Source organism: Vitis vinifera, chromosome 3 (assembly GCF_030704535.1).
Source record: "Vitis vinifera cultivar Pinot Noir 40024 chromosome 3, ASM3070453v1".
Classification (NCBI taxonomy): domain Eukaryota; kingdom Viridiplantae; phylum Streptophyta; class Magnoliopsida; order Vitales; family Vitaceae; genus Vitis; species Vitis vinifera.
In genome coordinates, this window is record NC_081807.1 from 3,199,930 (window position 1) to 3,212,678 (window position 12,749).

Here is a 12,749-nt window from a genome sequence, read left to right on the forward strand (position 1 = left end):
AGTAAAATGAGTTTGAAGTAGTATATAAAAATAATTTATTAACTTCAAATTTTCTTTTTCTTTGTTTTTCTTTCCTTATATTTTTTTCTCTCTATTTTCTTTCTTTTACATTTTTCCCTAAATCTTTCAAGAACCAAACATAACATTAGGTTATCGGGTTCCCAAAGAAGTGCTAAAGAAAAAAAAATGTTAAGAAAATGATTTTTCTCATATTTTATTTTAGAACTCGTGTATTTTCAAATTATTAAATTTTATATCAAAGACTTAAAATAAGTGAAACAAGTTTGAAGACTTTAAATCTTTTTGTTTTTTTTTTAACTTTTTCTTTCCTTTTACTTCTCTTCTTTATTTTCTTTTTCTTATATTTTTCTTCAAATTTTTTGATAACCAAACATAGCCTTAGTTTACTCCTCCATTTTCTGAGTTTTTCTCAACAATCAACACAACTGTTTGGCATCAACCTCCTTGAGAAAGTAGGCTGAGATTTGTGGGTTAAAGAGCCTGGAAGGTTAGAAGTCCTTATATCTAATGAAGATCAAAGTGAAAACTCCATGAACAGTCACCAACTCATCTGACAAACCAGGAAAATCATAGGAAGTAGGACCATGAATCACTGTCAAGAAGGATAACAAAACTTGATTATGGAGAATTTCTTGAACATACACAAAAACACAGATGTTGTAATGGATGAACTGGTGCAAGATGAACAGTTCAAGACAGGAATTCAACTGATATTATTATATATAAAGCAGAGAGACCAAGTACATTTATAGTTCTTAAGTCCATATTTTATATGGCAACCCTATTTTTACAGACCATGAACTGATTACCCATATGCTTATTCCTTACCATCCTTTGATGGAGATTTGCCTTTTTTTTTTTTCCTTTTTTTTTTATATCTCTCTCTCTCTTGAAAACCCAGACGCTCATAAAGATCAGTACTGAAAGATATCAGAAGCCATGATGGGTTGACTCAAATATAGCAAACTCAAAGGGTTCATGAGGCTGTCAGGAGTGGTAGGCTCAGGAAGGGTCCAGGGCTCCCCACTTTCAAAGCCACCATTGCTTGTATTCAAGAAACTTATGATCTCAACCAGATACTGCAGTCTGTTGCTGAGCTCAGAGAATTGAGCTCTGAGTACTGAATTTTCAGCCTCAATGTTAAAGTAATGCTGGGTGGTGACATTCATGCTTGTGATAATCTGGCTGTTCTCCTTCCTCAGCTGAGCAGCCTGAGCCATTAGATCATCCAAGTGCTTCTGCTTCCTCATCCTTGACCTTCTTGCAGATTCTCTATTGGATATCATTCTTTTCCGCTTTCTCTGATCCATCAAAGCCTGCAAATCTTCTTCAGAACCAGAGTTCTGAAGCAAAGTTGACCCTGAAGATGTGCCACTGGAGGAAGCCATGAAAACTCAGAAAATTATGCAGTTTTGGGATTAATCTTAGGTTCAAAGCCTCAAAGAGAGAGATTTAGCAGGACCCAGACACTGATTAACTCTAGTACTTAAAAGATAACAGTAATATGTAGCTATATATTAATACCTAATTATCAGAGCCAATTTGAGAGCAAAATCATGAAATGTAATAGAACCAGTAGAGGAACACAACTGAGAATGACTGAACTAAGTGGGTCCTGCGTCTGAATGTGGAATTTATCATAAACCCCAGAAGAAGAATTTCACTGAGAATTGGAGACATGAATCTCAAACATCAAGAACAAAATGTTGAGCATGAAGGTGGACTTAGACGGAAAAAAGCTATTTTTCCTGAGAAAATTTGTGGATTGAAGCTTGAAACAGTCACAAAAACTCCAACCCAGAAGACAAAAGTAGAAAACCTTTCAAGCTATGAGCAAGAAACTGAAAATTTTGCAAGAGAACTAAAAACTGGAGCAGCAAAACAAACCAACCCAGAAACCAAGAACCATAGAAGATTGACTATGGATCCAATACAAGACCCTGGAAGAAAAAACAGACGAAATACATCTATGATGAAGATTGGTAAGGGACTGGTGGAGGAGGAGGAGGAGAAGAGGCTTGTGAGTGTGTTCTGGATGGAATTTATAGATCAATAGGGGGACAACAGGTGACTACAAAAATTATGTAAAAAATATGAAAATTTGAAATAAAAACTATATAAAAGAGTGAGAAGGAAAATTAAAGGAGAAAAAAAAAGGGAGTTTGGAATCTACTCTGAGAAAAAGATGTTGGGAAAGATGATGGGACATGTGGGGTGGGGAAGAAAACTCCACAACTGCCCAGATCCAGCTGGTGGCAACCACTATCATAGATTGCATAGTGACAGGGTTTTTTTTTTTTTTTTCTTTTTTTTAATTATATATATATATATATATATATAGAGAGAGAGAGAGAGAGAGAGAGATAGAGCGAGAGAGAGAGATGTGTCATGTGGCACAATTTTTTAATATTATCTTTGTGGTCAGGTGGCATTTTATTTTTGTTTTAAAAATGGGTTTATTTGTTTGAGATAGAAATAAAAATAGAAATTAGTATAATTTTTTTAAAAAAAACTATATATTTTAAATTAAAAAATGAGGAATGCTAAGTAAATAAATTAAATTTATTTTACTTATAAAAAATATTTACACCTCATGTCTAATATTTTAATTTAATACTAATAATTTAAAAAAAATTAATTTTAGACACCAAATTTTGGTAAAATTTTATTTGTTATGTATTTTTATTTTTTACAATAATTTCATATTTACAAATTTGCATTAATTTAATTAAAATGGAGTAAAAGTGCCCCTCAATACGACGTCGTATAAGAAACTTGCATAGTATTTGTACTTCGGAATATGATTTGATATGAAATGAAATGACATGATATTCTAACGCAAGTGTCACCACCTGAAATTGTATGGAGGGCATCTAGGGATGTAGGCCACTATTAAATTAAAATAAAATAAATTATTTAATTAAATTAAAAATAAATTAAATTGCCTTTTGAGAGTCTTCAACTTGAAGGAGTGGTAGCTGGGAGTGACGGACTATAATATTTAGAAAAATATTTACAATAATGTTAATTTAATTGGTTTGACGGGGTGATGATGTTGGAATTGTCTGAAATGGTCATGGTAATTTGATAAAATGGTTGAGATTTGGAGGGCTAATTTGTCTTTGAATTTGGAGACAATGAGAATCCACTTCTCTGCAAATTGGTCTGTCCACCCTTGTGATATTCTCAAGAGATCTTGTAGTACTATATGCCAAATTGGTTTTCTAATGGACCATGTTACTCAATTTCAATTTTTTTTATTATTATTTTATGATTATATTATTGAATGGGCGATCTATGGTGGAGATGCCACAAATGTACCATATCCCCTTTTTATAGACCTTGAATTATTTGGATATTAATCTAGGAATTTAATAATTGAAATTTTGCAAGTATATATGTTAGTTTTTTTCCACGTGGCTTATTTTATTATTAATTATTTTTTATTTAATTTAAAATATAATTATGATGGGCTTATTTTATTATTAATAATCTTTTAATTGATTTAAAGTATAATTATGGTCAACAATATTAATTGCTAAAATCTTACTGATGGGTCGAGGAGATGTTATCTAAATAACCATTCGAATTGATGGAACATAAGAAAAAAAGAGATCCTATTATACTCATAAGGGAAAAACCACAAACTCAAGTTTATAAAATATAAATTTCATTTCATACACTTTTTTTAGTACAAGATATTACATTTTCAATTATATAGGTACTATATTTTTCCTTATAGATTTAATCCTCTCTCTGCCCCAACATATATATATATATATATATATATATATAGTTTGGAAAAATGAATTTCCACATGCTCATGTAAAAATAATTGTAAAATAGGAATTTTTTAAAAATAATTTAAGTTTCATGCACTTAAAGAAAGATAGTACCTATATCAATTTGGTGGAAGAGGCTTTTGGTCTCAAAACAAATCTCAATGTCAACTTTGTGGAAAGATTGGGCATGTGGTGATGAACTGTTATTATCGTTTTGATCAGAGTTTTATAGGACCATCTCAATTCCAGAATCAATAGTCTTATGTTCAAAGCCACTTACAAGGTGCAGGAAGCCAAATAACAGCCATGTTTGCTACACCACAAGTTGTCAATAATACCAATTGGTATCTAGACTTAGGAGCTTCCAACCATGTTACTTCTGATGCTACAAACCTGATGACTAAGGTTGAATATTATGGATCAGATCAAGTTCATGTTGGAAATGGTATGGGTTTATCTATTAAGCATGTTGGTAAGTCTGCCTTTTCCTCTACTTATACTTTTAAAATTCTCTCTTAAGCAACTCTTACATGTCCCAACTATAACAAAAAATTTACTTAGTGTTTTGAAGTTCGCCCATGATAATGATGTTTTTTTTTAATTTCACTCACATTCTAAACTGTGTTACTGAAGGGAAAACTTAAAAATGGATTATATGTCTTTGACCACACTCAAATTCATCTCAACAAGTAGTTGCAGCCTCCGTTGTCTTCCTCAAAGGTCTCAATTCCAGCACCATCTATCCTTGCCTTACATGTACCTGTTCTCTCTCATTCTTGTTCATCGTATGATTTGTGGCATGATAGATTAGGCCACCCTTCTAAGAAAGTTGTAAAAGTTGTACTCACAAATTGCAAAATATCTCTTCCTGATTCAAATTCTCATTCTTTTTGTTCAACTTGTTGCCTTGGTAAAATTCATAAGTTTTCTTTTAGATTGTTTGATACAACCTACACAAAACCTTTACAATTGATTCACTCTGACTTATGGGGACCCTCTCCAATGTTGTCATCTAGTGGCTATAGATATTATATCAACTTTATAGATGCATTCTCTCGTTTCACTTGGATTTTTTTGTTAAAGCATAAGTCATATGCTCTTCAAACTTTCACAAATTTTAAGACACAAGTTGAGTTGTAGCTTGATTATAAAATAAAGGCTATTCAAACTAATTAAGGAGGGAAATATAGAGCTTTTACTGATCTCTTAATGTCTCGTGGTATAATTCATAGAAATTCTTGCCTTCATACTCATGAACAAAATAGAGTTGCGGAGAGAAAACATTGTCACATAGTAGAAAATGGTCTTACTTTATTAGCTAAAGCTTCTATGCTTTTAAAATATTGGGATGAGGCCTTTAGAGCTACAATTTTCTTATACAACAAGTTGCCTACTTCAATTTTACATTGGAAAACTCCTTTGGAAGTCTTGTTTCACTCCTCTCCAAACTACTTTATGCTTAAGAGTGTTTGGATGTGCATGTTATCCAAATACTAGACCTTACAACATGCATAAACTCAAGTTTAGATCAACTCAATGTACTTTTCTTGGTTACAGCTTGAATCATAAAGACTATAAGTGTTTAGACACAAATGACAAGATTTTTATCTCTAGAGATGTTATTTTTTATGAACATTCTTTCCCATTCTCCTTTTCAAATTCATCACAAACATTTCTAGCCTCACAAGCATCAAACATCTCATCAATTTCTAGTTCTTCACCATTACCGCCTAATTTTCTTCCATTTTCTTATTGTCATCTCTACCTAATCGATCCCAAACACATGCTAAAACACATATTGGTCAAAAAAGTTCTCTTGTTGACAATGGTTGCAATTCGTCAACTTCTTTGGAAAAGACAACTAAACCTATTGCTACTCAGGGAAAGACAACTAAACCTATTGTTGAACAGATTTTGGTGGGCTCTTCTATCCAGCACATGCTCAAGTTAGTGGAAACACTCACAGTATGGTAACTAGATCAAAAAATGGGATTTCCAAGCCAAAGGTTTATGCTACAACACTAGAACCTAGCTCAATTGTTGATGTTTTGCAGCAAGAACAATGGAAAGCAGCTATGATAGATGAATTCGTAGCACTTATGAGAAACAAAATATGGTCCTTAGTGTCTCTACCAAATGGAAGAAAAGCAATTGGATACAAATGGGTGTTCAAGGTCAAAGAAAATTTTGATGGGACAATTAACAAGTATAAAGCCAGGTTAGTAGCTAAAGGCTTTCATCAAGTAGCTGGTTTCAACTTCAATGAAACGTTTAGCCCTGTAGTTAAGTCAACAACTATCAGAGTGGTGTTAACTATTACCTTAGCAAAGAATTGGGTTGTTAGGCAATTGGATATTAACAATGCATTTTTAAATGGAGACTTACAGAAAGAGGTATTCATGGAACAACCTCCTAGATTTGTGGATCCTAAGCAACCTCATTTGGTATGCAAATTACACAAATCCTTATATGGATTAAAGCAAGCCCCTAGAGCTTGGTTTGAGAAACTACGTAATGCTCTCATTGCCTTTGGATTCATCACAGCTAGATCTGATCAATCATTGTTTATTCGGATTACTACTACTCATACTATATTTATTTTAGTCTATGTTGATGACATATTAGTTACTAGATGCAACAGTGAAGAAGTTCAAACTATCATCAATAAATTGAATAAGAGTTTTACCTTAAAGGATCTTGGTGAAGTAGACTATTTTATGGGCATTCAAGTAAGGCATACAACTGAAGGACTTCATCTCTCTCAAACTAAGTACCTCAAGGATTTACTTTGCAAAGCTAGGATGTAGTTTGCCAAGAGTAGCAGTACACCAATGACTAGTGGACTGAAATTATCTGTTTATGGAAGTGATCCTGTAGAGAATGGATAGTTGTATAGAAGCATAGTTGGAGCCTTGCAATATGTAACTATTACTAGACTAGAGATCTCCTATTGTGTTAATAGGGTGTGTCAATTCATGCAAAATCCACTTGAATCTCACTGGAAAGCAGTCAAGAGAATACTAAGATACTTGAGTGGAACTTTGGATTATGGCCTACATCTTAGAAGATCATCTCAACTGAACTTGGTGGGATTTTGTGATGTCGATTGGGCCATAGATCCAAATGACAGGAGATCTACATCTAGTTATTGTGTATTTCTTGGTGAAAACTTGGTGTCATGGTACTTTAAGAAGCAACATACTATTTTCCGTTCATCTACAGAAGCTGAATATAGAAGTCTTGCAAACATTGTGGCAGAATTAACTTAGTTAACTTCTTTACTCGAGGAGTTAAGGGTAGCTACAACTAAAATACCTATAATTTGGTGTGATAATTTGAGTACAGTATAGCTTGCAACAAAATCCTATATTGCATGCTAGGACAAAACATGTTGAATTAGATCTATACTTTGTTAGAGATAAAGTTCTACAAAAGAAGGTTATGGTGCAACATGTTCCTTTAATAGATCAAACAACAGATGTTTTGACAAAGCCCATTTCCAACTCTAAATTTCCTTTGTTAAGAAACAAACTCAAAGTAGAAGACTTAGCTACTCTGAGTTTGAGGGGGGCTGTTAAGGCCAATGGTTAACTTGTAAATAACTAGCTTAGTTGTTAGTTAGAATAGTTAGCTTGTTAAAAGTTAAGAAGGTAGTTTCACAGTCTGTTATAAGCTTCTATTTAAAGAAGCTCTTGTAACTAGTTTTCAACAATGTGAATAATAAGTCCTCTGTTTTTCTTCAATCCAAAATCCCCTGTTTTTCTTTGTTTTCTTAAATCCTAATATGCCTATATCATTAAAATGTAGTACTTAAATGGTCAAATGTAGTATATTTGACCAAAAAAAGTGTATGAAATACTAATTATTTCTAGATAATTGCTTGAAATTTATATTTTATAAATTTGAATTTTTATTTTGTGATTTTTTGAAAATATATATATTTTTCATATATTTTTATCTACATAAAAAATGTATGTCAAACTAAAAGGATTAAAAGAAAAACCAAATTTTTATCTAATTTATCACAGAAATAATTTATTTTCAAAATCAATCTCATGAATCAAAGTATGTTTTCTTAATTATTTATTTTATTTGGGAAAAATTAAAAAGTTTTAAAATTTGGGAATTAGGGTTATGGTAGAAATGCAACAAATCACACTTGTTATTTTTCACAAATGTATATGTGAAAAATCATACTTGAAGATGTTTGGAAATGTTTTTAAAAAATAGAACTTAAAAAACTGTTTTCAAGAATAATTGTTATTTTTATTGTTTTTAGTAACAAATTTTTGTTAATAGTACTTTAATATGAAAAGTAGCTTCTTCTTTTTTTCAAAATATTCTTCATATCTTTAATTATTATTTAGAACATTTTACTAAAAAATAAACATATTTTGGAACAAATTATAAATATATATTGTCAAAAAGTTATCAAAAATATTTTTAAAATGGAAAATTTTGCTTTTAATAATAAAAAACAAAATTATTTTCAAAAAAAGTTTTCAAATAGACACAATGTTTTTCATGAAGTTTTTCTCTTGACGTATCCGAAAAGTTATATGGAAAGTCGTTTCATGATTAATATTTTTTAAAAATCGCTTTTTAAGTGAAATACCGATTATAACCCTTAAAATCTAAGGGTTGAACAAGTATTCTACAGTCAAATTTTGAAAGGAACATAATCATGAAAATAGTGGGATTTTTTTTTTCCTTTTTTTTTTTTTTTTTTTTTTTAAATAATAGAAATTGGGTTTGAATGAAAAGGTAGATTTAATTATTGGTATGGCCTTGGCCTAGAAAACCAACCTGCACTGATTGAGAAAAGGTGAAGGTGGTGCCAAAAAACACTACTTCATCATGATTCACGACCTCCACAGACACTAGGGCCTGTTTGGCACTTTTCGGAAAACAGTTCTATTCTTAATAAATGGAAACAATTTTCCAAGTACGACAAATTTTAGATATTTTTCATGGAACGCTTTGAGAAATTTTTAACAATATAGAAAACAATTTTAAAACTTTTGTTTTGCATAACAACAATAGAAACTTGACCAAGTAAAAAAACTGTCTTTTTTTTTTAATTTGACGTTCCCATCGTATAAATATTGTCGATTATGAACATGTTTATATAATTTTAAAGACTTTTTTTCTTATTTGATGTAATACATCACAATCATTCCACATAAACATAATGTTTTTACTATATTCATGGGATTATAAAATCTAACAAATAGATACCCCTCACGGGATTTGCACTGATATCATTTATAATGACCTATTTTTAACTGTGTAAATATTATTTATTTTAAATCAAATAAGCTCTTTTCATTTTAAAACACGTCTATAACGTTTAAAAGAAATTCATATTTATATAATTTCAAAAACTTTTTCCTCGACATCAAATTAGAATGGATGAAGACGTGTCACATTTTGTATATAATCCAATGATCTAAATTTTATTATTTCAAAAATCTTTTCAACTGTGTTAAAAAAATTAAAATATGGACATTATTTTCACGTGAGGACAGGAGCGGGGAGAGTATATGGAGAGAAAGCATGGGAGACAGGGAGTCACCACCCACCGGCCACCCATGACCATCATTGTCAAATTTGAAGCATTCTTGGCTGCCTACAATGCATTTAGCTTGCTGTTTCTGCCATGTCCCAATCTGCAACTTGCCTTTGATCTCAAGGTAACAACCATGTGGGCTCTTTTTGGAAATTACACAGAGAGATTGGGTGGGGAAGGAATCCGGCTTCCACCTTGAAAATTATTAGGGTTTTTCCCTCCATTAAATGTACAATTACAAATATTATTTCGCTGCTTAAATGTGAATTCTTGACGCAACTCATAATACTTTGGTTCTCATAAAATTTGAGGAAAAAAAATAGAGAGAAAAAATGAAAAAAAAAATCATAGTCAATAAATTATTTTTATATCATTCTAGGAATTTATTTTACTTATCCTCCCTTATTATATAAATATAAGATAATTTTAAAATTTATAGATTTTTAACCGATTTTGATGATATTTGATTTTCTTTCTTATTTTCTATTCTAAGATGAAATAAAACATGAAAAAAATTATTTTCTTTAGTGGTTTTTTTTCTCTTTTCTTACTGGAACTAACGTAGCTTAAGACTTTGTTTGGTTCCCAAAAATTTTGAAAAAAAATGCAAAAGAAAATATAAAGAAAAAGTGGAAAATTTTTGATATTATTCTTATGTAGTTTTTTCAAACTAATTTAACTTATTTCCCCCCCCCCCCCCCCCCTAATTTTAGAATGCATAAAATTTTAACAAATTTTAATTATATATAATTTTCTTTTATATTTTTTATAATGAAACAAATATGAGAAAATTATTTTTCTTAAGTTATGTTTAGTTCCGATAAAGTATTAAGGAAAAAAAAATGTTAAGGAAAATGATTTTTTTATATTTGGTTTTATTATAGAAAAATGCAAAAAAGAAGTTAAATATAATTAAAATTATTTTTAAAAATGACATATTTTTAATTATTTAATATTTATATATAAGAACTCAATAAGTGAAAAAAAAAAAGTTTGAAGCAATATATAAAATTAATTTATTGAATATCAATCTATTTTTTTATTTTCTTTGGTCACATTTCCTTTCTGATATCCAAACATAACCTTAACTATTTTTTTTTCATTTCTTTAATATTCGTTGAAAACCAAATATACTCTAAAACTATGTTGGGGAGCATTCGTGAAAAATGGTCTTTTGCCTTTTTAGAATAAAATAAAAAAACATACTTGATCATCAATTATTCTAAGGGTACAACATTTGTTTTAAAAATTATAGAAAAATACAAAGAGAAGACAACTTAAAATTGTTCTCCAAAAAGTAAAAACATTGTTTCGAGAACACAAAAACTTTGGGTTAAAAATATTTTTAAATGTTTTTTTTATTCTAAAAGCTATTAAATTATATAGTTTTAAAAAGCACTTCCATCAAGACAATAATTTGTATTTGTTTTGTGAATGAGAGGGATGCATCAACCTTAAAAGAAAGGAGTGACCTTTGTGGGGGCATCTTTCAAATGTCTTTTTCATTAAAAGTAAAACATCTACCAATACTCTCTAGGTTTTGAGAATTTAATTTTTATTTCTCACCAAAATGATTAATTTTGAAAATCTTTATTAAAATATATCATGAGAGGATGTTAGTAAAACTTAATACTTATTATTTAGTGACTTAAGTTGACTTTAAGTTAAATTATATTCACGTTATTGAATTAAAATTTATTATTTAATTTTTACATATAATTTGATAAAATTAACTTAAAATTTATTATAAATTATCGAGTTGATATATTTATTATCATAAATTATAACTATGGTAAAAAAAGGCAAGTAATAACAGAGGTCTAAAGTGACAAATGAGATGGTAGAGATAACTAAGGTAAATGAGGATAATAAGGTAAAATAAATATATGAATTTAAAAATAAATAAATTATTTTTATTTATTTCTTAAAGTTGTTTTCACTTTTAAGTCATGTCATTAAGTTATTTTATCAAATATACTTGATTTACTTAATAACTTAAATTAAATTATTAAGTCACTTTATGTTATTAAGTTGGTCTACTAAACACCCGGTTAAGTTTCTTCTTAATTCATACAATTAAGATAAAAATATTTAAAAGCTAGTTTAGCATATTTTCAAATATTTCAAAACATAAGAATTTATTATAGTAATAAAATTTTATAATGATTAATTGTCTAATTAGTTAATAAATCAATAGTTTCATAGTATTTAGAGTTTAAAAATTAATTTAATTTTTTTAATTAATCATGGAGTCATTTGTTTTTATGTGGTGTATTTTGGGATTTATGGATTTGTGATTGAAATCTTTATTCCATTACTGATAATCCTTTTTGAGAGGCCCATTGTTAATGGACTTAAAATCGAGTTGAAGAAAGACCAGGAGGCTTGGACCCAGCTCAAATCTGAACTTGAACATGCATTTTGCAGCCCAGTTACATTGGGCCCTGAAAATGGATTTGAATCACAGAACTCCATGATGATGGAGAGTTGGGCCTTCATCAAATGAGCCCAAACTTGGAAGATTCTCAAGAATCTCAACCGAGGGAAATGAATTATAAATACTAATTCAAGTTCGGTTAGAATCAACTTTAATTTTGAAGTAGAATTTTTCAAATACATTCAATAGGGAAAAGTGGGTTATGACTTGATAATTTTAAAAAATATAGAAAAGAACCGAACTTTTATAAATTGGTTTTATTTTTATCTATTTAAAAATATTTTAAAATACATATATTTTTTCATAAGTCATATAATTGTTTCTTAAAATACTATTTTACTCGATAATATTAAATAAAATTATAAAAAATTATTATTATTTTAAATTGATAAAATATATTACAAATAAATATATTATAAATTTTTATTATATATAAGATACAAATTATTATGAAAAAATCATCTAGAATCATCAAGTAATATATAAAATATTTATAATTTTATAATTAATAATAATTTTATATCATGTATTATATAAATTAAGTCATTTTTTAATAAAATTTTTGTTAGTGGACATCAATAATAAAATAAAAAATAAAATTAAAATAAAATACTTAAAAAAAATAAATTTTGATTGTCACTGTATTTTCAACTCTTTCGAGATATTTACATTTTCTACTCTTATACTTTAATGAAAGTTAATATTTTATTTTTATATTTTTATCTTTAAAGTTTTTAAATTTTAATTATATTTTAAGTTTTTAAATTTTTATTATTTTATTGATCTCAAATTAGTAATCTCACAAATAAAAGAGTCATCTCATGAAATAATTATAAATACATATATTTTAAAATATTTTTAAATAGATGAAGATAAATTTGATTTATAAAATTAAAGTTTTTTTTTATATTTGTTTAAATTAGTAAGTGAAAACCTGCTT

General features: G+C 28.8%; 1 protein-coding gene across 1 annotated transcript; it reads right to left on the reverse strand.

Annotated features, from left to right (window-relative positions):
- Nucleotides 1-710: 710 nt before the first annotated feature.
- On the reverse strand, nt 711-2,309 carry LOC100257329 (bZIP transcription factor 44). The gene has a single exon (XM_002283631.4). It carries the CDS (start codon nt 1,407-1,409, stop codon nt 936-938), a length of 474 nt encoding a protein of 157 aa, XP_002283667.1. The 5' UTR covers nt 1,410-2,309; the 3' UTR covers nt 711-935.
- Nucleotides 2,310-12,749: the final 10,440 nt, after the last annotated feature.